The 23,385-nt window shown below is 41.6% G+C and overlaps 1 protein-coding gene across 4 annotated transcripts in view; it reads right to left on the bottom strand.

Moving 5' to 3' along the window:
* ELMO1 (engulfment and cell motility 1) overlaps window positions 1-23,385 on the bottom strand; it is a 660,529-nt gene that overhangs the window by 544,453 nt on the left and 92,691 nt on the right. For all 4 annotated transcript variants that reach the window (XM_006832125.1, XM_006832127.1, XM_006832126.1 and 1 more), the window contains exons 4-5: window positions 22,053-22,103; window positions 1,172-1,341 (exon numbers count right to left, since the gene is read on the bottom strand). In XM_006832125.1, coding sequence (XP_006832188.1) covers window positions 1,172-1,341; window positions 22,053-22,103 — 221 coding nt within the window. The remainder of the gene's footprint in view (window positions 1-1,171; window positions 1,342-22,052; window positions 22,104-23,385) is intronic.

Here is a 23,385-nt window from a genome sequence, read left to right as displayed (position 1 = left end):
AAGGTCTTGTGCAGCAGATTTGCCTAAAGTAACGCGTTGTTTGATTTCTTGACTGCTGCTTCCATGAGTGTTGATGGTTTATCCAAGAAGAATGAAGTCCTTGACAACTTCAATCTTTTCTCCATTGATAAGAATGTTTATTGGTCCAGTGGTGAGGATTTTTGTTTTCTTTACATTGAGATATAATCCACATTAAGAAACCTAATTTTAAGAACATTTCTACAAAATATAATTACACTGTAAAACAGTCTAGAAATCTGGGGTAGGCACAGCTCATATCATTTTCATTTTCATTTTCCCACTTCCTACACTTTCGCACACAATAGACAGTCATTAAATATTTATTGCTTATAATTGAAAATAATTAAGGATCTGTATTTAATCATTAAAATGTTAATTTTTAAATTACTTCAGGGAAGATATTTTAACCTGATTTTGTACTTCAAGACATAAGTTAGGTATTCCAATTTTCTTTTGATAATGTCAGGGAAGAAAAATTTCTCTTGGGGACAGGCAAAGGAAATAAGGGATTTTTATGTTGTAGATTTATACTTTTAGTGTTGAAAAAGCCGTTACAGATAATGACCTAATTTTTTACCTCATAAATCTGAAATTTTAGGTATTTTGTGAGTTTCTAGGCTGGCATGTGGAGGCTATAAAGCTACTTAAATTAGTCAGGAATTATCTTAAAAGCCAGTTTTTCATGGAGCTAACCAGGTTTCTTTCAAACTAGAAACTGTTTAGTATAAGGAAATGACTAATAGCTAAAATGCTAGGGTAAGCACTGGACTACGAATCATAGATTGGTGGTTCAAGTCCATCAGCCTCTCCGAGGGAGAAAAAAAATGAGGCTTTTTGCTCCTGCAAAGATTTACAGCCTCAGAAACCCAAGCAAGGATGGGGAAAGTTTTTTCTGCCAAGGGTCATTTGGATATTATAACATCATTTCATATAAATTTATGTTTCTCTGAAAAAAGCTCCTAGATTTATTAACTTTCTAGTCCTGCCTGTAGTTGCCTTGTGGAGCCAAACCAAATGATTTCATGGCCTTCTATGGTCCACGGGCCAGACATCCCCACACCTGCTACAGGTCCATCTGAGTCGGAACAGACATGACAACACATAACAACAGACTAGAACAGATTAGGAAATCTGAACAGAAGCTACTTACTCGGTTCCACTTTCAACCATCTGGGTGAGGAGAGAGATGCCGTCTAGGTTAATGAATTCCTGGGCAAACGTGACATCCCGGGAGAGGCTGGCCAAGTCTTTCAGGGCTTCTAGCTTGGCATCCATACTTGACGACTGAATCCGTTCATGGAGCTGCTGAGCATTTTGAGCCTCATCAGGGGCAAAGACAAAGAGAGAAGTGTTCACAGACGAAACCACAACAGACAACAAAATGAAAAATTGAGAAACAAAGATATGAAGACCAAAGGGGCAGACATTATAGAAATACTGCAGGGGCGCCAGTCAAAGGTGGGATTCCCAGTCACTCTCACGTCATCCTGGGCACATGGTCTACTTCAGGATGAAAATTAGTTGCATTCTATGGCTCATAGAATTGTTTCAAGGAAAAGCAAGAGCAAATAAACAGGCCCCCACCCAAACTGAACAAGGTGTGGCAGAAAGAAAAGTAAAAGTACAAAAATTCACAGTTGTCAGTAATTCAGCTCTGACTCGCGGTAACTCCATCCATGTATGACAGAGTCGACCTGTGCTGCACAGGGTTTTCAAGGCTGGGACCCTGCAGAAACTGATCGTCAGACTTTATCTCAGGGAGCCTCTGGCTAGGATCGAACTGTCAACTTTTTGGTTAACAGGGAAGCAAGCCAAACCACTTGTACTACACAGGGGTTTCTGGATGTCGCAGAGACGAGAGGGAAATAGGATGTTTACTATTTAAGTAAAATTACTGTCTAAAAGCAACACAAAGCTATTTGCTTAATTAAGCAATGACACACATTTATACAACACGCTCAGCCGCTCAGTCAATACTCTGAGTAATAACTGCCTACACACAGCCCTCAAAATCTTCATTAGACGCCCAAATAGTCTCTCCATGTTACTGAAAACATTCCAGCACTACCTCATAATGCTTGTAAAAGGCAATTTCCCACAATATGCTTTTCACGTACTTTTGATTACTGCCAGAATTTAAAGCAAACTGCTCAGGACACCTAATTAACAACAAGGCCTAGAATTAGACTCCTCCTTTTCAAGCCAGTAGGTTAAGAGTGGACTATTTGACCACAAGGTCATTGGTTCTAACCCACCAGCCTCTAGCAGAACGATGTGGCTGTCTGCTTCCATAAAGAGTCACTGACTCAGAAGCCCTAGAGAGCAGAGCAGTTCTACTCGATTTGACAGCAATGTGTTTGGTTTGGGTTTTTAAGGCATGAGGACTTGGCATCAACACACAGGACAGAAAGGAATGAAAATGTATTGAAGGAGCTGAACTTCTCTACTTTGCAGTTGGTGCAGGCAGTGAGGAAAATCTTAGTATTTTCTGCTTCTGCTTAATGGCAACAGCTATCTGGCACATCTGCTGTAGTCATTATTTAACTCAAAGCCACAAAGGTAGGAGCACTCTGCACCCTCATATTTTCCTTCTTGTGCACTGGCTTTCAACTCTGAAACTGACATTTTAGACAAATAAGAAGAGAGGGCATTGTGATCTCAGCAGTTTAAGGATCACTCCTGAACAGAAAAGGGGGAACTGCAAAGGGATTCAAAATATCTAAGATAGCTTTAGTAAGACTTAATGGCTTATCATTACAAAATGGAAACAGTGAACCCACCAGGTATTTAGAGCAAAAGAACTTCCCTCTGAATGGCACCAGGGCCAAGCCACAGCTCCTTATCCGTTCTCCCTTCGTCCATTTCCTCTCTTCTCCTCTCCACCCTTCAATGTCGCCTGGAGGCAACCCCAAGAAGGAAAAGTGTATCTTAAGTGGAAAACGGATCAGCCCTTCCGGGACCAGGAAGAGGATCAAATTCATCCCCTAGGTGTCCCTGAGAAGTGCAAGTGTTTAACATGATTGACTGCTAACTGAAAGGTTGAATGTTCAAGTCCATCCAGAGGTACCATGGGATAGAGGCCTATCTACTTCCAAAAAATCAGCCTTTGAAAACCCTGTGAGATCCAGTTATACTCTAACACACATGCAGTCACTATGAACCAGAATAGACAGGAAGGCAACTTGTCAGGTAAATACAACCAAAAAGAGACACTTTATATCAGAAACTAGAGGGAAGGAAAGAAAACAGAAAGACCATCTGATCCGTCTCTGATCTCCAATTTGCCCATTGAACAAAGGGCTGAGTGAGAAATCAGTTTTTAAAATTGCTCAAAGATATATTATGCTCCAAATTTTTCATATGTATACAACATTAACATACACGATTTAACCCAAGTCAATCACTTTGAATTCTCTGAAAAATACATTTTCTCTTAGTAGAAAGTCTGCATTTTGATCATTATAATAAAGAATACTAAAAAATTGTTTGTTGTTATGAATGCTAATTAACAGTGTTTAGTGGTTACGAATCGGGCTGCTAATCTCATGGTCAGCGGTTTGAAACTACCAGCTGTTCTGCGGGAGAAAGATGAGGCTTTCTGCTCCCGTAAAGATTTACAGCCTCGGAAAACCTGTTACAGGGTCAGTATGAGTCCGAATGGACTCCACGGCACACAACAACAACAACAGTGACATTAAAGGAACCCTGGAAGCATAGTGGGTTACATGCTGGGCTGCTAACCAAAAAGTTAGCGGTTTGAATCCATTAGGTGCTTCAAGGAAGAAGATGGGGCTTTCTGCTTCCATAAAGATTTACGGCCACAGAAACCTCAACAGGGTGGCAACCGATGGCATGCAGAATCCAAAGCATGATACTAATCCTCATAATAACAGCTTCTGGTTACTAAGCACTTCTTTATGAGCCAGGCCTTATTCTAAATAACTTCATGAAGTACAGTAAAAAATGATAAAGGAAAAATAATAACAATAAAATAAATACCTTCATGAAGTATTTCATTTAATTTTCACAATCATCTTATCATGCAGGTAGTTTAATCTTCCTTTTGCAAAGCAAACAACTAACTAAACACAGAGAACTTTGGTAACCTGCTCAAAGTCACATAGCTTCTCAGTGATGGAGTCGAGATGAAATCTGTGCTGTTGGACTCAGGGGAACATGCTCCAAAAAGAAGTGAATCTCAACTTTTTACATGCACAGGAAACTCATCGGAGAGTTTCTAGTTCCCTAGGAGTCCTGGTGTGGCACTGTGGGCTAATGCGTCAGACTGCAAAGTCGTTTGAAATGCAAGGTTGGTGATTCAAGCACACCAGCTGCTTCTTGGAAACCCTATTGAGGGTCGGAATCAACTCGAAGGCACTTAACAACAACAGCAACAGGTGATTAATGTGTACAGTTGCAAACCCAAAAGGTTGGTGGTTTGAGTTCACCCAGAGGTGCCTCGAAAGAAAGGCCTGGCAAACTACTAAAATATGACTTAGAAGACCAACAACTATTCAGAACTCTGTGGGACACAATTTACTCTGACACACATGTGGTCTCTAGAGTCGGAGTTGGCTCAATAACAGGAGGCATTAGTACTTGTAGGTCTGAGGTGGAAGCCCCACTGTTGTCAATTTAATCAGCTCCCAAGTTCTGTTGTTGATGCTGCTGCTGCTCCCCGAATCACCTAAAGGAGAACCACAGCTCTGCAGTGCAAGAGGAGCTGGAGTTATACAGAGATAATGCAATGTGCAGCCAGGCTCAGTTGGCTGCAGTGGACTCTAACCTCCATCTGCATTGTCTTCCCCAGCTAGGGCACAAAGGCCTACTCCAGTTTACTGTGGCATAAAGCAAACCTGCCTGTCCTTTGAAAGTGTGCACTTTCCAGAAAGTCATTTTGGTAAGAAAAGAAATACAAAAGAGTAAGTCAGTGCACGCAGTGAATCATATAATATGTCTGTCTCTTCTAGCCGTAGTCTTTGTAACTAAAACCAAATGACCTTTTTCTTGATGTGTCTGGATAAGAGAAGGTATGGGAGATGCTGATAGGATTACATGGCTCAATTGTGAGTGACTGTAAATGAGTTCATTGTGGCTGTAAAAAACGTGTAACTCTAACACAAAGATTGGCTAGTTTTGCCCTTTTACTAGGTTTTAAATGAACTATCTCAGAAGCAGAAAGGGGGCTATTATTACCATCAAGAGAGAAGAGCCAATAGTTTCAGAGGGTGCAGGGGAAGGTAGAATCTTCACTGAGTGGTTTCCAACCTGTCTGGATAGGGCTGGTGAAAGGAGATGGGGATAAGACTCTGTGGTTCAATAGTGAATAATTGCTATCAGGACTGATTTTGAGTGTTGCAAATGTAAAGGTGGATATATTGTAACAAAAGAAGGGAATTGGCTGATCTTGCAGTCCAGGAGCGGAGGACTCTGGGACAATCAAGGGAGAAGAGAGGAGTGCAAGACGCTATCCAGAGAAGCCGCGATGCCAGAGATGGAGGCAGAGACAAGGAAATGGAGAGATGGAGCGGCAGGGGACTCTGGACTCAGGGAGGGAGAGGAGCTGTGTGCTGGCCGCCGGGGGACAGGCTTGCAGGGTGGACCCTTTGGCTGTTTTATAATGCATGCAGGGAACTGTAATCATTGCAATGAAATGAAATACGATAGGATAAATGTAAAGCTAATGTTATGCCTGTGATGTTGGTGGAGAATACTGAAAGTGCCATGGGTTGCCAAAACAACAAACAGATCTGTGTTGGAAGAACTGCAGCCAGAGTGCTCCTTGGAGGCCAGAATGGCCAAACTTTGTCTCTCATACTTTGGACATATTTTCAGGAGGGATCAGTCACGGGAGAAGGATATCATGTTTGGTAGGGTGGAGGGTCAGAGAAAAAGAGGAAGACCCCCAGTGAGATGGATTGGCAAAGTGGCAGCATCAATGGGCTCAAGCATGACAACAATTTTGAGGTTGGCCCAGGATCAGGCAGTGTTTAGTTCTGCTGAGCATAGGGTCGCTATGAGTCGGTACTGACTCAATGGCACCTAACAGCAACAACAATGCTCTCCCATGTAAACTATCACATAATTCACAATAAAAACTTAAAGAGAGAGAAGAGCCAACATGAGTGGCCATCTAAGGATTAACTATTGATCTTTCCCTCTCCAGAGGAAATAAGAGTGATAAAAATTTAAGTTGCTTGGAAACAACTAATCCAATGAACTAATGGACCATGTTCAACCTCAGTCTCCATGACACTGAGACCAGAAGAAGGAGGCTGTGTCTGGCTACTACTACCAACAACTCAGAAAGGGATCACAATATAAGGTCCTGGATAGAGTGGAAGAAATGGTGGAAGAAAACCCAAAGCCATACTGGTGGATGCCCTGAGACTATGGCTCTTGGTTACCCTCAAGGTCTGAAACTAAACCTACCTCCATAGCTCAGTTTTTAACCAAGCAATAGATAGGTACATAGCAGTGACAACAACACAAAACATAGAATGATCAACCATTCAAGATCAAAAAGGCAACCTTCGCCCAAGGACAAAGTTCAAAAGGGTTGGGAAAGGAGGAGGAATGGAAACAAGAAACCCAAGGAAGAGACGGCGTAAGTGACGTTACGTTGAAGAGATTACAATCATTGAGAAGAAATAAAGAGTATGAATTGTTGAATGTAAAACTGATGATCTGTTCTGTAAACCTTCACTCAATTCGCAATAAATAATTAAAAGTGGGGAAAAAAAGAAGCGGAGCATATGCCTTTGGACCCTGAGACCACACACACACACACACACACACACACACACACACACACTGAACTTCCTCAATCCAGGAAAGCTGTGACATCAGAGAAGCAACAGAACCAAGAGCTAGAGCAGGAGACGGAGTGGTGGGCTACCTGGCCCATGAGCACACTGCATGCCCCTGGGCAGGAGGTGTACTTGCTCATGGTTTGTGTGCCTTTAATCACTTAACGTGGGAGCTACAATTGCTGATCCAGGGATCTAGAGCTGAGTGGAGTGCCCTGGGAGCATTTATTGGCAGCTGGAGCGAAGGAGCCTCTGCTCATCTCTTAGCAGCAAGAAGAGTTTTGTAACATTGTCCTAGCAGGACAGGGGCCAAGCCAAGAAGTCCAGGGCAAGAGAGAGGCCTGCCTGTAGGCAGAGCAGAGAAGAGAAGAGGCTGTCCCAACCAAAGAACTGCATCCTGAGTATTTCTGATCCTGAATTGTATACCTGTTAACTCCCCTAACAAAGCCCATAGTCAACAGTTCCGTCTGAAAGTTCTGTGTGACCACTGCACTGAGTTATGGACCCCAGCTGAGGAGTAGAGTGTTGTGTGAGGACCATCTGTGTCAGAACTGGTGAGGAAGGTTCGAGGGTGGAGACAGTGGAGACATGAGGAGCAGAGTGTTGTGTGAGGACTGTCCTTGTTTGAACTGGTGAGGAAGGTTCGAGGGTGGAGACAAGTGTATCCCAGCTTCAAAGGAATCCACCTGGGGCTGATGCTGAGTTTGACTCTCCTTCCCCCTGGTCAAGTAAAAAACTGCCTTCAGGCTACTTTTTTACAGTCAGTAATTGGGAACAGTAGGGCAGCAGAGTTGAGTACACATATTTTTATAGTTTTGTATCCGTTTGAAATATTACCTAATTAAAACATTTGATGAATAAAATTTAAAATAAAGAGATTTAAAGAAAGACAACAACAGAAACTTGAAAAGGACAAGCATCCCAAGGAAACAAATTCCTGAGTTGTCCCTGTTATGGATTTAATGTGTCTCTCCAAACTGTAAGGATGTGACTCTTGATTGGAAATAGGATTTTTCTCCTATTATTATTATTATTTTTTCTTAATGAGGTCATGTCAGTGTACATGTGTCCTACATCCAATCACTTCTAAGTTATATAAAAAAAGACCAGAATAGTGACAAATATACACATAGACACAGAAAAGGCAGATGTTGCATTTAATAGTTAAGGTTTTGTGTTAGCTTGGCTGGTCCAGGACTCTCAGTGGTTTAACAGTTGAGACATCGTCACTGTCCTCCCCATGATGAGATGGACTGGAAAGGCATCACTGCATCATGCGATCTGATGTCACAATCCTACATGTTATAAATCTTTATTTCTATGATGTTAGCGAGGCCAGATGCAATCTATAGGATTCGCCTGTATCTGAGACAATTTCTTTTTTTTTCTGAGTTTAGGACTTTTTCATTTGTCCCAAAGTTGCTGAAGCAAAAACCATAAAACATCCTGCTTGCCTTTACAACCCATCCCCACCCCCCTAAAAAAACTACTTGTAGGAAAGAAAATGGTTTTGTACATGTGATAAAACTTAATATAAACTCAAATCCAGTCAAAACCACAGGCAGCTCCCTTTGAAATGTGTTCCATAGGATCTCTTTTGAGATACAAAATGAGAGAAACTTAAGTCGAGCTTAAAGAAACCAACCATCTCCAAGAAAGACGAGCCAAGAGTGGGGTGCATTCTTTGTACCTGGGGTCCCTGAACTGTGAAGCTCCTAGACCCAGGTAACCACTGCAGACAAGACACATGGAGATCTCCCAGGAACGCTGGGCCTATGGATGCTTAAAGGAGACAAGCCCCTTTCCCCAGAGCCGGTAGTCTGAATTTAAACTTGTAGCTTTCTAAGATGTGAGAGAATAAAATTCTGTTTGTTAAAGCCATACACTTGTGCTATTTCTGTTACCACAAGAGAACTAACACACCAATGGACCAAACAACACTAGGACTACCAACAAGGAAGGAATCAATACAAAGTTCTTGATTTAGACTTTCAATCTCCAGAGTGGTGAGAAAGTACATCTTTGCTTCTTTAAAGCAACCCATTTGGGGTATTTTTGTCACAGCAATACTAAGCTAAATCACAGGTCTGCTAATGGTTTGGTGCTATAGAAATTGAGTATACTTTATTTACCAAAACAGTGACAACCCAACATACCAAAGCAATACCCTGACTTGGGGTCCCAGTCAGGGAATCATCTCCAATAAAATAAGGACTCTTCCAAGTTGTGTCAAACTGCAGCAATCACAGTTCTTAAATGCATGAAAAGTTCCTATGGAATCATTCACCCTTCTCCTGCATTCAGCCCAGTGTCTCAAAATGTTGTGCCCTCTGTTCCTTGAGCAAACGTTATCCTTCAAGGAAGACATTATACGTTTCCTTGGAATCAGCATCTAAAAGAGTTATTAACTCTTTGTAAAAGTGTAGCGCTCCCACAGTGTTTGTTTTTGAGTAAATCATATTCTTCTTTTCAACAAAACGTTAGTGGTGTGAGTTCTGTGGCCCATGGGAGGGCACTGGGGATAGCTCTGTGGAGCTGGAAATACCACCATGTGGTTACTTGCAGCTCTCTTACATAGCAACTCTGGGGCCGTCCTGAACTTCACTTAACCTCTCTGGCCTCATTTTCCTCACTGGGATTCCACAGAGCATGGAGCCTGGTCAGGTACAGGTGGTCCATAGATGTGACCACCAATCAAATTACCACATGTATCTAACAGGTGAGACATTTTAAATTCAATGATTTTACAGTTGGAAACAAAACAAGTAGATCTATGTAGTTTGTTGTTGTTGTTGTTGTTGTTGTTTTGTTTTGAGCCCTCTCTAATTCCTAAATCGGAGTCCTGCTATAGCATTATAGGATAAGCACTGGACAACTAACCACAAGGTTGGTGGTTCAAACCCAACAGCAGCTCCTCAGAAGCCCTATACAGGGTATTATGAATAAGAATTGACTTGATGCTACTTAACATTACAACAATTTCTAAATAATGTGGATGTACAACTTTTATTGGGAAGTAGGAATAAAATTTTTATTATTTAAAAAATTGGTATTTTTAGACGAAACTTTTTTTTTTAAAGAAATAAGTTATTGTAGAATATTGCCCTACATGTAATTTTACTTGGCCTATACTGAGATTAGCCTTTGTAGTTATCTTAATTCCAAGTTACGACCTGTCAGAATGGAAGACTGAACCCTTATTCAATGATTCAACACGTATTTCTTGGAAATTTATTTTGAGTCAGACATTGTGGATTTAACAACAGAGAAAGAAATGGTTTTTTATCCTCCTGGGACAGGAGGCAGACAAAAAAACCCCAAAAAACTAAATATTGGTAAGTTTATTTTTTGGGGTTTTTTTTAGTTCTATTTGTTTATTCTAAGTCCTGGTGTGGTGTTGTAGGATAAGCACTGGAGTGCTAAACACAAGATCTGTGGTTCAAACCCACCAGCTGCTCCTTGGAAAACCTATGCAGGGTCTCCATGAGTCAGAACCGACCTGGCATCACCGAACAACAACAGCAATACAGCAGTGCATTTATTTAGGGGTTACGAGTAAGGACTTAAAGTTAGAGTCTGGACTATACCTAGGTCAGGCTTGTTATTGTTTGTTGTTGTTAAGTGCCGTCGAGTCGGTTCCGACCCATATCGACCCTGTATAGGGTTTCCAAGGAACAGCTGGTAAGCCTGAACTGCCAACCTTGCAGTTCAAATGCATTTGCAGTCTGGCGCATTAACCCACAGAGCCACACCAGGACTCCAGGTCAGGCTGGGCCTATGGGTTTAAATATTAGTTAATTCTTACATTGTTTAGAGCTGTTGAGTCAGTCCCAACTCAGAGTGACTCTGTTTAGGGTTTCCAAGATTGCAAATCTTTTTACGGGAGCAGAAAAGCTCATCTTTCTCCCTCTGAGGGGCTGGTGGGCTCAAACTGCCAACCTTGTGGTTCACAATCCAGTGCTTACCCTACAGAGCCACCATGCTCCCCGAAAAGTCATAGAACAAAACCCAAAACCTAAAAAGGGAGGAGAGATGATAGAAAGTAACAGGTGTCTTCTTTACATGGCACAGTTTCCAGAGACAAGCTCTCTATGGAAGTGACAAGTATGTAGAGATCTGATTGGCAAGAAGGATCGTGGAAGGTGAGGGCTGGGGACTATTCTGGAAGCAGAGAGGATTATTGTACAGCCAGGCATGTCTGGAGGGGCTGCTGGGAAACCACTGTCTCAGGGAGGTGGACAAGGGCAAAAGGACAGACGGACAGACAGCATCTCTAGGGTGTTCATGAATATGCAAGGCCAAAGGCTCCAGTGTGGGAATGTGTGTGTTTGGAAGGATGCACTTAAATATCGATGTGAGACCAAATGGGATTATGTTTATATCCAAACATTAGAATGAACCATAATGTTCAATAGTGGTGGCACTGTGTCTTAGACACTGTGGGTTAGACTAATCGAAAGGTCAGCAGTTCAAACCTACCAACCACTCTAGGGGAGAAAGACGAGGCTGTCTGCTTCTATAAAATTTAGTCTCAAAAACCCTTTCTAAGATTACTATCAGCTTGAATCAACTCGATCGCGGTGGGTTTGGGGTTCATTACAGTGATAGGATAAAAAATACTAGATTTTAAATAAAGCTTTTCTGGAATGCATTATAGTTTGGGCACATCATCATGGTGGAATATTAAAAGAAGCACCAGGGTACAAATACATACGACTGTGAGAGCAAGGGTATTTATATATGGACGTGTGTGTGGATCCGGAATATAAATTCCAGGACGAGAGGAAACTTGTCAATGTTTGTCGGCACTGTATCTCCAGTGCCTGGACAGGTCCTGGCATTTATGTAGAGTTCAATAAATTTCACTCTGAGAACAAATCAGAGGATATCTACATAAGAATATACATTCATTACCAAACCAAAAACTTGACTATTTTTAAGTCAATTTCAACTTATAGCAGCTCTATATGAGAGACTAAAACGAATCCATAGAGCTTCCAAGGCTGTACATTTTGAAGCAAACTGCCTCATCTTTCTTCTACAGAGTGGATGACGGGTTCAAACTACCAACCTTTCGGTTAGCAGCTTAATGCTTAATGTACAGCACTACCATAGCTTATATATATATTCATGTATGTTGCCATTGTTGTTAAGTGCCTTCAAGCCTCTTCCAACTCATAGTGATCCTCAAGGCTGTGCATCTTTTGGGGAGTAGAAAGCCTCATCTTTCTGCCACATAGCAGCTGGTGGGCTTGAACCGACGACCTTGTGGTTCACATTCCAGTGTTTATCATACCAAGCCACTGTGCTCCTGCATTCATGTATATATGTATTCATATACATTAACATAAAAATTACCAAAGGAAACAAGTCCAAATAAGATCTGTGGTTATTTATGAATTATAACGTTCTACAAATGTTCTTTTGTAGCAAGCTGCATTTTTGAAATTTTCCATAATGATTTTGACATATGCTTATATTCAGAAGGAAAACAACATTATTAAAAATTAAATAGCCTTACTACTGCTTTTTCAAGCAGTTTAATTCACAAGACTCTAGCAGTTAAGTGGATGACTGCACCAAATAGGAAGTGGTATTTTCTAGTATTACTCATTACAAGAATAAAGGACAAGATTCACCTCGAACCAATTCAAATAACTCAGCACGGTTATCTAGTGTCCTGGACACAGAAAGGTTCTGGGACCTAAGCCTCGGCTCAGATGGAAACTATCCCATGACTGGTTAAGAGAGGGCACAGGAAATGGGTACTGCTGGGAGAAAACCCATTGCTGTCTGGTAGATTCTCATTGATAGTAGCCCCCCGTGTGACAGAGTAGAGGTGCTCCACAGGTTATCATGAAAGTACTCTGGTGTGGTGCTGTGGGTTAATGCGCTGGACTGCAAGGTCGGCTTGAACCACAAGGTCAGTGGTTCAAGCTCACCAGCCACTCCTTAGAAACCCTATACAAGGCTGAGTCAGAACCAACTTGACAGCACTTAATAGCAACAACAGGAGCTCTGGTAGCGTAGTGGTTACAAACTGGGCTGCTAACGTCACAGTCAGCAGTTCGAAACTACCAGCTGTTCCATGGGAGAAAGATGAGGCTTTCTGCTCCCGTGAAGATTTACAGCCTCAGAAACCCTGTACAGGGTCATTATGAGTCGGAACCAACTCCACGGCACATAACAACAACAACAACAATCTTCACGGAAGCAGACCACCTAGTCTGTCTTCTGCAGTGCCAGTGTTGGACTCAAACATCAGCCTCTAAGCTAGTGTTGCTGTTAAATGTCGCTGAGGATGTTCTAATTCATAGCAACCCTGTACAGGGTTTCTGAGGAGTGGTTGGTGGTTTTGAACTGTCAGTCTTGTAGGTAGCAGCCTAGTGCTTATCCCAGAATGCCACACCAGGATCTCATTAGCATCGTGTGTTGTTGTTTTTAAGTGTCATTGAGTTGGTTCTGACTCAGAGTGACCCTGTAAAAGGTTTCTGAGGAGCAGCTGGTGAGTTTGAACAGCCGACCTTGCGTTTCAAACTAGCCTTGCGATCTGGTGCATTATCTTTCAGCGCCACACCAGGACTCCATTAGGTGAATAGTTGAGTGCAAACCATTTGTGTCACACAGGGACCATACCGGCAGGATATGTGTCAAGTATTTAGCGCCTCTGTTCTGGAGGATACTAGTTAAGATTATCTCTGAAAAATGTACAGCATGGTTCAAGGTCTATGATGCCAAATAAGAAGTATAAAAAGTCCTTAGGGGAACCACATGGAGGAAGCAGGACAACTACTGCTGCACAGAGAGGACTGTAATCACAGAGATGAAACAAAGTGTAGGATTTGTTGAATGCAAAATTGATGATCTTGTCTGTAAACCTTCACTCAATTCACAATAAAAAGTTAAAAAAGAAAAGCTGCTTCTTGCAACAGAAAACAAGCAAGGTGACATCACTAGGATTGTTGTTACCCAGTAAGAGAAGTCACGCTGTCCCCAGCACCCAGCCAGCTTCCTCATTCCACCACACCATGGACCTCCGCCTGGTCCAAACCATGCCGAGTCCTGCTAAGGCCACGTGGGGAGGAGTGGGAGAAGGAGGGTAGGTTGTTGGCGGGTGGGAGGGGTTCCTCCATGGTGCTTCCAGATCTAGATGCTCCCATATCAGGCCCATCAAGGACTTTGCAGTGGTCGTGCAGTCTGGCACCATGCTGGGACCCTGGTTCCTGTTACCACCTCTTCCTGAGGCAGCACCTTGCACAGGTGGGCCATGGCACCCTCGTCCATGCCCACGGGTGGCTGCCATGGTCTCAGGCATCAGTGCTCACAGAGCACACTGAACAAAAGTTTCAGATCATTCTTTTAGTGTCACCCCCTCTGAAAATGCCTCCTGTAGTCCTGGTCCCGCAGTGATGAACCGAGTTGAGGTGAGACATACACCTGTGTCTCCTGATAACAGGTCCCTCCCTCCCATTCCCCACAGCTCTGGTGTGAGCTGACCCCACCTGGGTACTAAACAACAACCAAGGCAAAGTGGACTTGACTCATGGTGACCAATATGTGTCAGAGCATTAGTGTGCTCCACTGAGCTTTCCATGCAAAGTTCTTAGACTCAGGAGTTTCACAGATAATTTCAAATGGGTGCTCAACATTGCCCAGAAATTTTACTTTTTTTACACTTTCCATTTACACTTTCCTAGTATTTTACCATGCTTTTCCGAAATTACCCCTTCACATCTTTTCTTCTCACTTTAAACCTCCTTTATCTTCTTTACCCCTGCTTCTCCTCCACTGATAATCTTGTCGCATATTTTACTAAGGAAACCAAAGAAATAAGCCAAGAGTTCCTTCATCTCTCTCATTCTAAGTGTACCAGTGCATCAACATCCTTATCCACAGGGTCTGCCATCCTACAGATACTATGGACCAGGTGTCTTGTTTCCTAGCAACACCAATTCCTCCTTAGACTCTAGAGCTCTTTCCTCCTTGCCTTCTCAAGTACCCTATTTCAAAAGTGCCCCCTTCTCTGTGCTATTGGGCTGTCTCAGCACTAGATCACTTCCAGTAGCAACCAGTGTCCAACATCTTCTACATCTAAACACACACATGCAGTATAAATATCCACAGACCCAATTCTCCTCCAGCTCATTTCACTGTTCCCATTCTCGGCAAAAGTTCTGGAATGAAGCGTGGTCTAGAGTCGCTGCCTCCACTTTGCCTCATCTTCTCTCTTCCTCCCATTCTAGTCTGTTTCCATCCCTCCCTACACTGAGAGTTCTCAGGATGCTTGAACAACAACCTGTGTGTGACATGTCCTGGAATCACTTCCGGCACCCAGGCTTCCTCATCTTCTTGGAAGTCTGTACAACACCCAAGTACTCCCTCCTCCATGAAACATTTTCTTCTCTTGGCTTCTTGGAAGGATCCTCCTCTAAATCTGCTCTAAGCTTTCGTCTCTACTTTCCCTGTGGTGACCTCATCCAGTCCCAAGACTTTCCATTTGCTATAGAGTAGTCTCCAACTCATGCTGACAGCATGTATGTATACCAGATTAGAACTGTGCACAGGGTGTTCATGTCTGCAATCTTTACTGAAGTAGATTACCAGGTGTTTCTCCCCAGGTGCTTCTGGGTGGACTCAGACCCCTCAACCTTTATTTTAGCAGCTACAACACTCAATTTATACAGTGATGATTGGCAAACCTGTATCTCTCCTGGCTGCCCCCCAAATATATCTAACAGTCTAGTAGATATGTCCACATGATTTCTAATAGGTATGTAAATTCTTGAGTTTCCCCTCCCACGCCATCTATTCTGGTGAACAGCAGCACCACTGTTTATCTTGCCAAAAAAAACACCAGGCGAATCTTGGCTTTATCCTTCAAGGTTCAACACAGCCAATCCCTCAGGAAGTCATGAGGACTTGCCCTCCCCAACACACCCTCAAACCTCCACATCCCTACAACACAGGTAGGCTAAGCCATCTTCCCTTTCAGCCTGGACTACCGGTTGTTATAATGAAGATTCCAGCTCACGGGGCTATCATGTGTGTTGCTGTCGTGCTCCACAGAGTTGTCACTGGCTGTGATCTTTGAAAAGTAGAAGGCTCATCTGCATCACCCGGGGACACCCTGCCTGGACTACAATAACAAACCCAGCCAGTTCCTTTGCTACCCTGCAATCTGTTCTCAGGCAACAGCCAGCCTGCAGGTATAAATTCACTACCTAAATTCATCAATGGCCCCTTCACAAAGAGCAATGGTTGCTGTTTATTGTTGTAGTTAAGTGCCAGTGGAGTATTAGGATTCCCGAAGCTGTAAATCTTAACGGAAGCAGAAAGATTCCACTTTGTCCCAATGAGCGGCTGATGGATCTGAATACCAACCTTGCTGTTAGCAGTCCAGTGTTTATTCTACAATGCTACCAGTATAGACCCATGATAAGAAATGGAATTTAAGCTATCTTAAAATCCTAATTTTTGTTTCCCAGACCAGTAGAAAAAAACTGATTTAAGATGTTATTAATTTTTGAATTAATTTAACAATTGTTAAAATTTTCTGCTAACTTGAAACCACAGAGTGACAGAAATAATACCATTTTTCTTATTGTCAGTGTAATTAGTATCAAAAATCAGTGTGGTCAGGCCCTCTGACCTAGAGAATTCTATATAAGAAAGGACGGGAAGGGAGGATTATGCTCATAACTGACAAAGAAACAATAGAGCTTATTCATAGCAGTTTTATTTACTCTGCTCACAAGGGCCAACATGAGGAGTAAGGCAAGAAGACTTCAGGCTATATATAAAAGGGCTCTTCAAAATCTAAAGGGGAAAACAGTATACAACAGGATGGAGCTTGGTAGAGGAAAGATGAAGGTAGCAGAAGACACAAGGAGGAGTGGATAGAGGTTAACACTGTTAACTGAGGGTACCAGGAGGGGATTGTAATCACTGTAATGACATGAATGTATGATTTGTTGAATGTGGGACTGATACTCTATTCTGTAAACCTTCACTTCAATTAAAAGTGCTTAAAAATACATAAATAAACCTAATTGTTGTTGTAGTGATTAAGTGTTGTCAAGACGGTTTGACCCATAAACACCCTGTATAGGGCTCCCGAGGAGTGGCTGGTAAGTTTGAACCACTGACTTCGTGATTCAAACCAACACTGCGGTCAAGTGCTTATCCTACATCTCCATACCAGAGTACAAACTTAACTATAATCAAAATAAAAGAAAGAAATCTAAAGATTGGACTACTGAGATGATCTTAACATGGGACATTATGAGTCACCTTCTGTGATACTGTATCTCTTTATGATACTATTTATCTGTCTGTTGCTGTTAAATGCCATCAAGTAGGTTCTGACTAAGAGCAACCCGCATAAGGTTTCCGAGGAGCAGCTGGTAGACTTGAACCGTTAAACTTGAGGTTCAAACCGACACTGTAGTCTAGTGCTTACCTCACGCCAGGACTTGTTACTGTTAGGTACTGTCACGTTAATTTTCAACTCACAGCAGCCCAATCCAACAAAGGAGAACTTTCTAGGTTGTAATCTTGACTGTAGCACTTGGTCAGGTCTTTCTTCTGAGATGCTCCTAGACTAGGATGAATTTGAACCACCAACCTTTAGGTTAGCGGTGGTTGGTGTTGGTAAATGCCGTTGAGTCAGTTCCAACTCATCATGACCCGATAAAGGTTTTGCGAGGAGCAGCTGATGGGTTTGAACTGCTGACCTGCGATTGTCAGCCGACTGCTTATCCTACAGCACCACACCAGAAACCCTATAGGTTAGTAGTCCAACACAAACCATTTGAGGCACCCGGGGGAACGTTTTAAACTTGGCTGATAAAGCCAAAATTGCCCTCAAAAAACCCGCTATATATTTTATATTCAGGACCCAACAGGAACTTCTCCTCACACATCAATTGTTTAGAAATGGAGATTTCCATCTCTTTAAGAGAGGTGTTGGGAGTCCTGGTATGGCACTATGGGATAGGACCCGGAATGCTATACACAAGGTCAGTGGTTCAAACCCACCAGCCATTCCTCAGAAACCCTACACAGGGTCGCTATGAGTTGGAACTGGCTTGATGGCACTCAACAAGAGATACGTTGAGATATTTTTTATATGTATACCGGCCATGTGTGGGTTTTGTTTTTTCTTTTTGTCTTTGAATTTCTTGTCATATATTTTGGCACCTCTTTCTCAAGTAAGCTGTTCATTTATTCTTAGGAAATCCTGCAAATTAAAGCATTTAGTCCTCTACTAATCACAAGGTCATTAGTTCAAACCTAGCCACACCTGGGAAATCCTCTACAGGATCCCTATGAGTCAGAAATGACTCAATGACTCTTGATGACAACAACAAAAACATGTATCATACAAAAGAGCTCTGGTGGCAGGCACAGTGGCTAAGCACTCAAACCCATCAGTAACTGTATATTAGAAAGATGTGGCTGTCTGTTTCCAAAAAATTACAGACTTTAACCCTATGGTGTACTTCTACTAGGTCCTACAGGGTCGAGAAGAAAGGGAATTCGTTGTGATGGCAATGGGTTTGGTTTAGGTTTTGTTACTGTTTTAAATTTATCAACTGGTTTTGGCTTTGTTTTGTTTTGTTTTCCTCCACTTATGCTTATGGCGTTCTTCCCAAACAAGAGTTTGTGGGATCTTCGCTTTTTGGCAGTCAGATTTACCAACATTTTTTGCCTAGAGAGGCATTCCCCAATTTAAGACAATAAACATATTCATTGTATGGACTTCTTTAGACCAAAATTTCAGGAAAACAAAAAACAATGGTCAAAAAAAACCCACAAAAAAATAATGGTCAATCCAAGGGTCTTCTGAAAGGAAGAAGAGCCAAAAGTATTTTAAAATCTGCTTCATACAATGTGTGACCTCAGCTTCCATTTCCACAGATGCTAATACCATGGTAGATAGAGAAGACACTCAGTCTTACAATCTGAAACTTCCCCAACCCTCAACTACTCTGAGGCTCAGGCATGTTTGCAGACATTCCCCTGGTATGTTCTTGGCTATATTCTCAAAATGTTTATGAGATGGAAAACGATTTAACATGTGAATGATTCATGTGTGTAGTAAAGAATTAAGCTTTGTTCTAAAACAGGTTCATCCTTTTCCCTGAACTTGTGGAAAGTAATCCATGTCATCTTTGTTTGGCTGTCCATACCCAGGATTCCTAGGGTGGGGACTGGCTGTGCCTTAAAGATCAACCATGTGACTTAGAATGGGGATGTTGGGACTTTCAGTCCTGCTTCCAAGCAACCTAAAGGCTGAGATCAACCAATCAATCATTTGTGCATTATGGTGTTCTAAAGAAAAACTTCAGAGTCTGGGTGTGAAACTGTAGGATAAGTACTACGCTGATTGCTGCAAGATTGACTGTTCAAACCCACCAACTGCTCCACAGAAACCCTACATGGGGTCACAATGAGATGGATCTGACTTAACCACATTTAACACAAAACGAAACAATGAAAACTTGGAACAGCAAAACTGAGGTGAGCGTCCCTTACAAGTAATATTGGGTGTGTGCATTGTCACATCAAAACTAGTAGAGTAGTGTGTACTGATGCTACAGCAGGAGAACAACAGAAATTTCCCAGTGGACACCCGCCCCCCACCCCCATCCCATGCACGGCTCTATGCATCTTTTCCTTTGGATGATATTAGTCTGCATCGTTGAGCTGAAATAAATCATAATGGTTGGGTATAACAGCTTTCAGTGAGTTATGTGTGTCTTTCTAGTAAATTATCAAACTTACGGGTGGTTTTAGGACTGATATGAAACTATTAATCACAAGGTCAGCAATTCAAATCCATCAACATCTCCTTGGAAATAGGGTCACTATGAGTTGGAACTAAGTGTACAACATTTGACAACAAAATACTTACATCTAAGGAGCTCTGATGGTGTCATGGGTAAAGTATTGGGGTGCTAACCTCAAGGTTGGCAGTTCAAACCCACTAGCCACTCCATGGGAGAATATGTAAAGATTTAAAATCTAAGAAACACTAAAAGCAGTTCTATGTTATACAGGGTGTCGATGAGTCAGCATCAGTTGGATGAGAGCAGGTCTTTCCAAACTTAACATCGGGTGTCAGAAGCGAGGGCAATCTTGTGTAGCCTACACCCTCCAACAGAGCCATCTGACTCCCTCTAGAAGTCCTGGTGTAGCGCTGTGGACAAATGTGTCAGACTGTACAGTCATTTGAACTGCAAGGTCAGTAGTTCAAACTCACCAGCCGCTCATTGGAAACCCAATGAGTCTGGGAACCCAAGGCTCCCTATGACCCTTGTGTATTCTTTCTGCTCAGTAAGCAGATGAGTAGTTTTTACAGAATAAATACAAAACCCAACGGTCCCTATGAGGCTGAACTGACTCAGCAGCACTTGACAATAATAACAAGACCCTGTGGCTACAGTCAAACCACCTGTCACTCACTTAAAATGCAGATTCCTGGAACCCCTTTCCCAGTTGTCAGCATTTTTAAAGCACCACAACTGATTTAGGTTTGGGGACCAATGTTTTATAGAAAATGTCATGCAAACTACTGGCTTGTACTATTGTCTTTTACACTGGCTTCTACAAGTGATAGCTTCTTTCCACTAAGCCATGATGGGAATATGGGGGTGATTATCTGAAGAACAAACCCCATTGTCTCTGTTGTGGACTGACCCGCTACTATTCACTTTCAGGATGTTGAAGAGTTACATCCTGCCAAACACTTACGCATCTCTCAAGGAATGACTTCCATTGGGGAAACTTTGTTCTTGAACACAGGGTGATTAAACAAGAGAACTGACCCTTTCCTTGGCTTAGAGAAAGTCTAGTTAAAAAAAAGCTGAGTGTGTCTAATTCTAAGATGAAATTATAGTCAAGGTGTATTCTTTCTCCTCAGTGGGCAGATGAGTAGTTTTTACAGAATAAATACAAACTACAAGAACCCAATGAAATAATAGTCTGCAAAGATCATTCATAGTGTCTCTAACTTATGCTGATGACAATAAGAAGATCGATGTTAAGTCAGACAAAAACCTCTCAGCTCATAATATATTCACTGGAAAGTGAGTATAAATTATCATTCCCATTCAGTGGAAAAGGAAGCATCATGAAACCACCTACCCAACTCCAAAAATGCGTTCTATTGAGTTTCTTACTGTGTTTAGGTTCAATATGTTATTGGGTAAAAAGCTGAAGAGTTTTTAAGCCTCTCTAATGTAATTTGCAAGAAGAATTTGTGGTGGTTACAGTACCCACAGTTTAATTGTAGCCAGATGCTTTTGCCAATTTTTAATTTATTTTTAGTCTGCAACTTGGCTTCGGTGGAAAATGAAAGTGATGGCTAAACACAATTTTCATCACATACGCAGAGTGAAAATAGTAACACTTGGTGTATTTTATACAGACTATTTTATTTAGAAAAGCACTAAAATGAGCTAAAAAATAGTGTAGTTTAAATAGTTTAAATATGCTAATGTTAACACCCCAAGTATCTACAGGCCAGGTTAAAAAGACCGGAGACACATGACAAAAATCAGTTAACGGAGTCTAAATACACAATAGCATCTAGTTTAGCAGATTTTATTGGAGTATTTTATAGTGTTTTATCTAGAATTTACTGTCATATTTTTATGCATTGGCATAAAAACTGACCAAAGCTATAAAAAAGGCTTAAGATAACTCTCTCTCCTCTCTTTCCCGCTACCTTTCTCTCTCTCTCTCTCTCTCTCTCTCTCTCTCTCTCTCATGGACTCTGCTATATACACTCTCTGTCTCAAATTCTTTCTCTCTCTTTTGCCCACTCTATAAAGCAATGATAGGCTGTCTGGGTTTATCTGCTTTCTTTGTTATTTGAATTTGCTTGAGGAGATGTATGGGAAGATGGGCAAAATCAATCATTAAAGTGGAATCATGCCATCTAAAGTGTGAGAATCATTAAGGTGGCCACCGAACCCTACTCTTACAGGTTCCATAATCCACCAACCTTGTTTTATCACAGAATAAAGTCTTTTGAGACTGTAGCGAGAAAGGAAAAGAGAGACATCCATGCAAATCAGGAATCTGCATGGGAAGACAGTCCAGAAAGCTTTTAGATTGCATGAATGTCAATCTGAAAAATTAATATCTCATAATTAAATACAGAGGAACTGGAATGCAAAGAGTTGGGTAGAAATCTATGAACTAATGTCCACTTACTGGAGATGTGGTTAACCGAAGGATAGTGCCATTTTTTATCTCATTGCGATTCTGGAAAAGAAAAAAAAAAAAGAGAGTTTGTAAATTTTCAAGTAGATACTTGCTAAAGAACAAAGGCAAATATAACCTTGCAAAGACTCTATATAACGGACACTGTGATTTCATTTATTCTCACTTGAGTCATTTTCAATTGTTTCTATAAAGAATTTTATGCTGGGTCCCAAATGTATTGATTGTATATCAAGTCACAGATAAAATTCAGCACAGAGGAAGTAAGTTTAAACCCAAAGAATCGGATTCTGAGGCTGCTGTTGCTGTTAGGTCCCATCCCGTCAGTTCTGATTCATAGTGACCCTAAGTACAATAGAACAAAACACTGGTGGGCCCTGCGCAATCCTGACAATCACTGCTACATTTGAGACCATTGCTACAGCCACGGTTTGACTCCATCTCCTTGAGGGTCTTCCTCTTTTCTCTGACCCTCCATTTTACCAAGCATGATATCCTTCTCTAGGAACTGGTTCTTCCTAATAATGTGTCCAAAGTATGAGACATGAAGTCTCACTACTCTGGCTTCTAAGGAGTATTCTGGATAAACTTCTTCCAACACAGATTTGTTTGTTCTTCTGGGAGTCCATGGTACTTTTGATATTTTTCTCCAACACCATAATTCAAATGCATCGATTCTTCTGCCATTGTCCAACTTTTATATGCATATGAAGGGACTGAAAATACCATGGCTTGGGTCAGGGGCACCTTAGGCCTCATACTGATATCTTTGCTCTTGAATCCTTCAAAGAGATCTTTTGCAACAGATTGACCAAATGTAATATGTTGTTTAGATTTTTTGATTGCTGCTTCCATGAGTTGATTGTGGACCCAAGAAAAATAGTGTTTGACAACCTCAACCTTTTCTCTATTTACCCTGATGTTATTTATTGGTCCAGTTGTGAGGATTTCTGTTTCCTTTACATTGAGATGCAATCCATACTGAAAGCTGTGGTCTGTCTGATCTTCACAGTAAGTATTATAAGCCCAAGTTCTCTTCTTTTTCAGCAAACAAGGTTGTGTCATCTGCATATCTCAAGTTATTAATGAGTCTTCCTCCAATCCTGATACCACTTTCTTCTTCATATAAGTTACTTATAAGGGAGAACTAATAAAACTAAGCTCTGATTTCTCAGAAGAAACCTTGCAAGCAAGAAAACAATGGAATGACATATATAAATCTCTGAAAGAAAGAGGAAAAAAGCTACCAATCAAGAATCATAGACTTAGGAAAACTGTCAATCAAGTATGAAGGAGAAAGTAAGTCATTTTCAGACAAACAGAA

The sequence above is a fragment of the Chrysochloris asiatica genome, unplaced genomic scaffold (genome assembly GCF_000296735.1).
Source record: "Chrysochloris asiatica unplaced genomic scaffold, ChrAsi1.0 scaffold00006, whole genome shotgun sequence".
NCBI classification, from domain to species: Eukaryota; Metazoa; Chordata; class Mammalia; order Afrosoricida; family Chrysochloridae; genus Chrysochloris; species Chrysochloris asiatica.
Note: the sequence above shows the minus strand (reverse complement) of the source record. Positions and strands in the feature narration are given on the sequence as shown.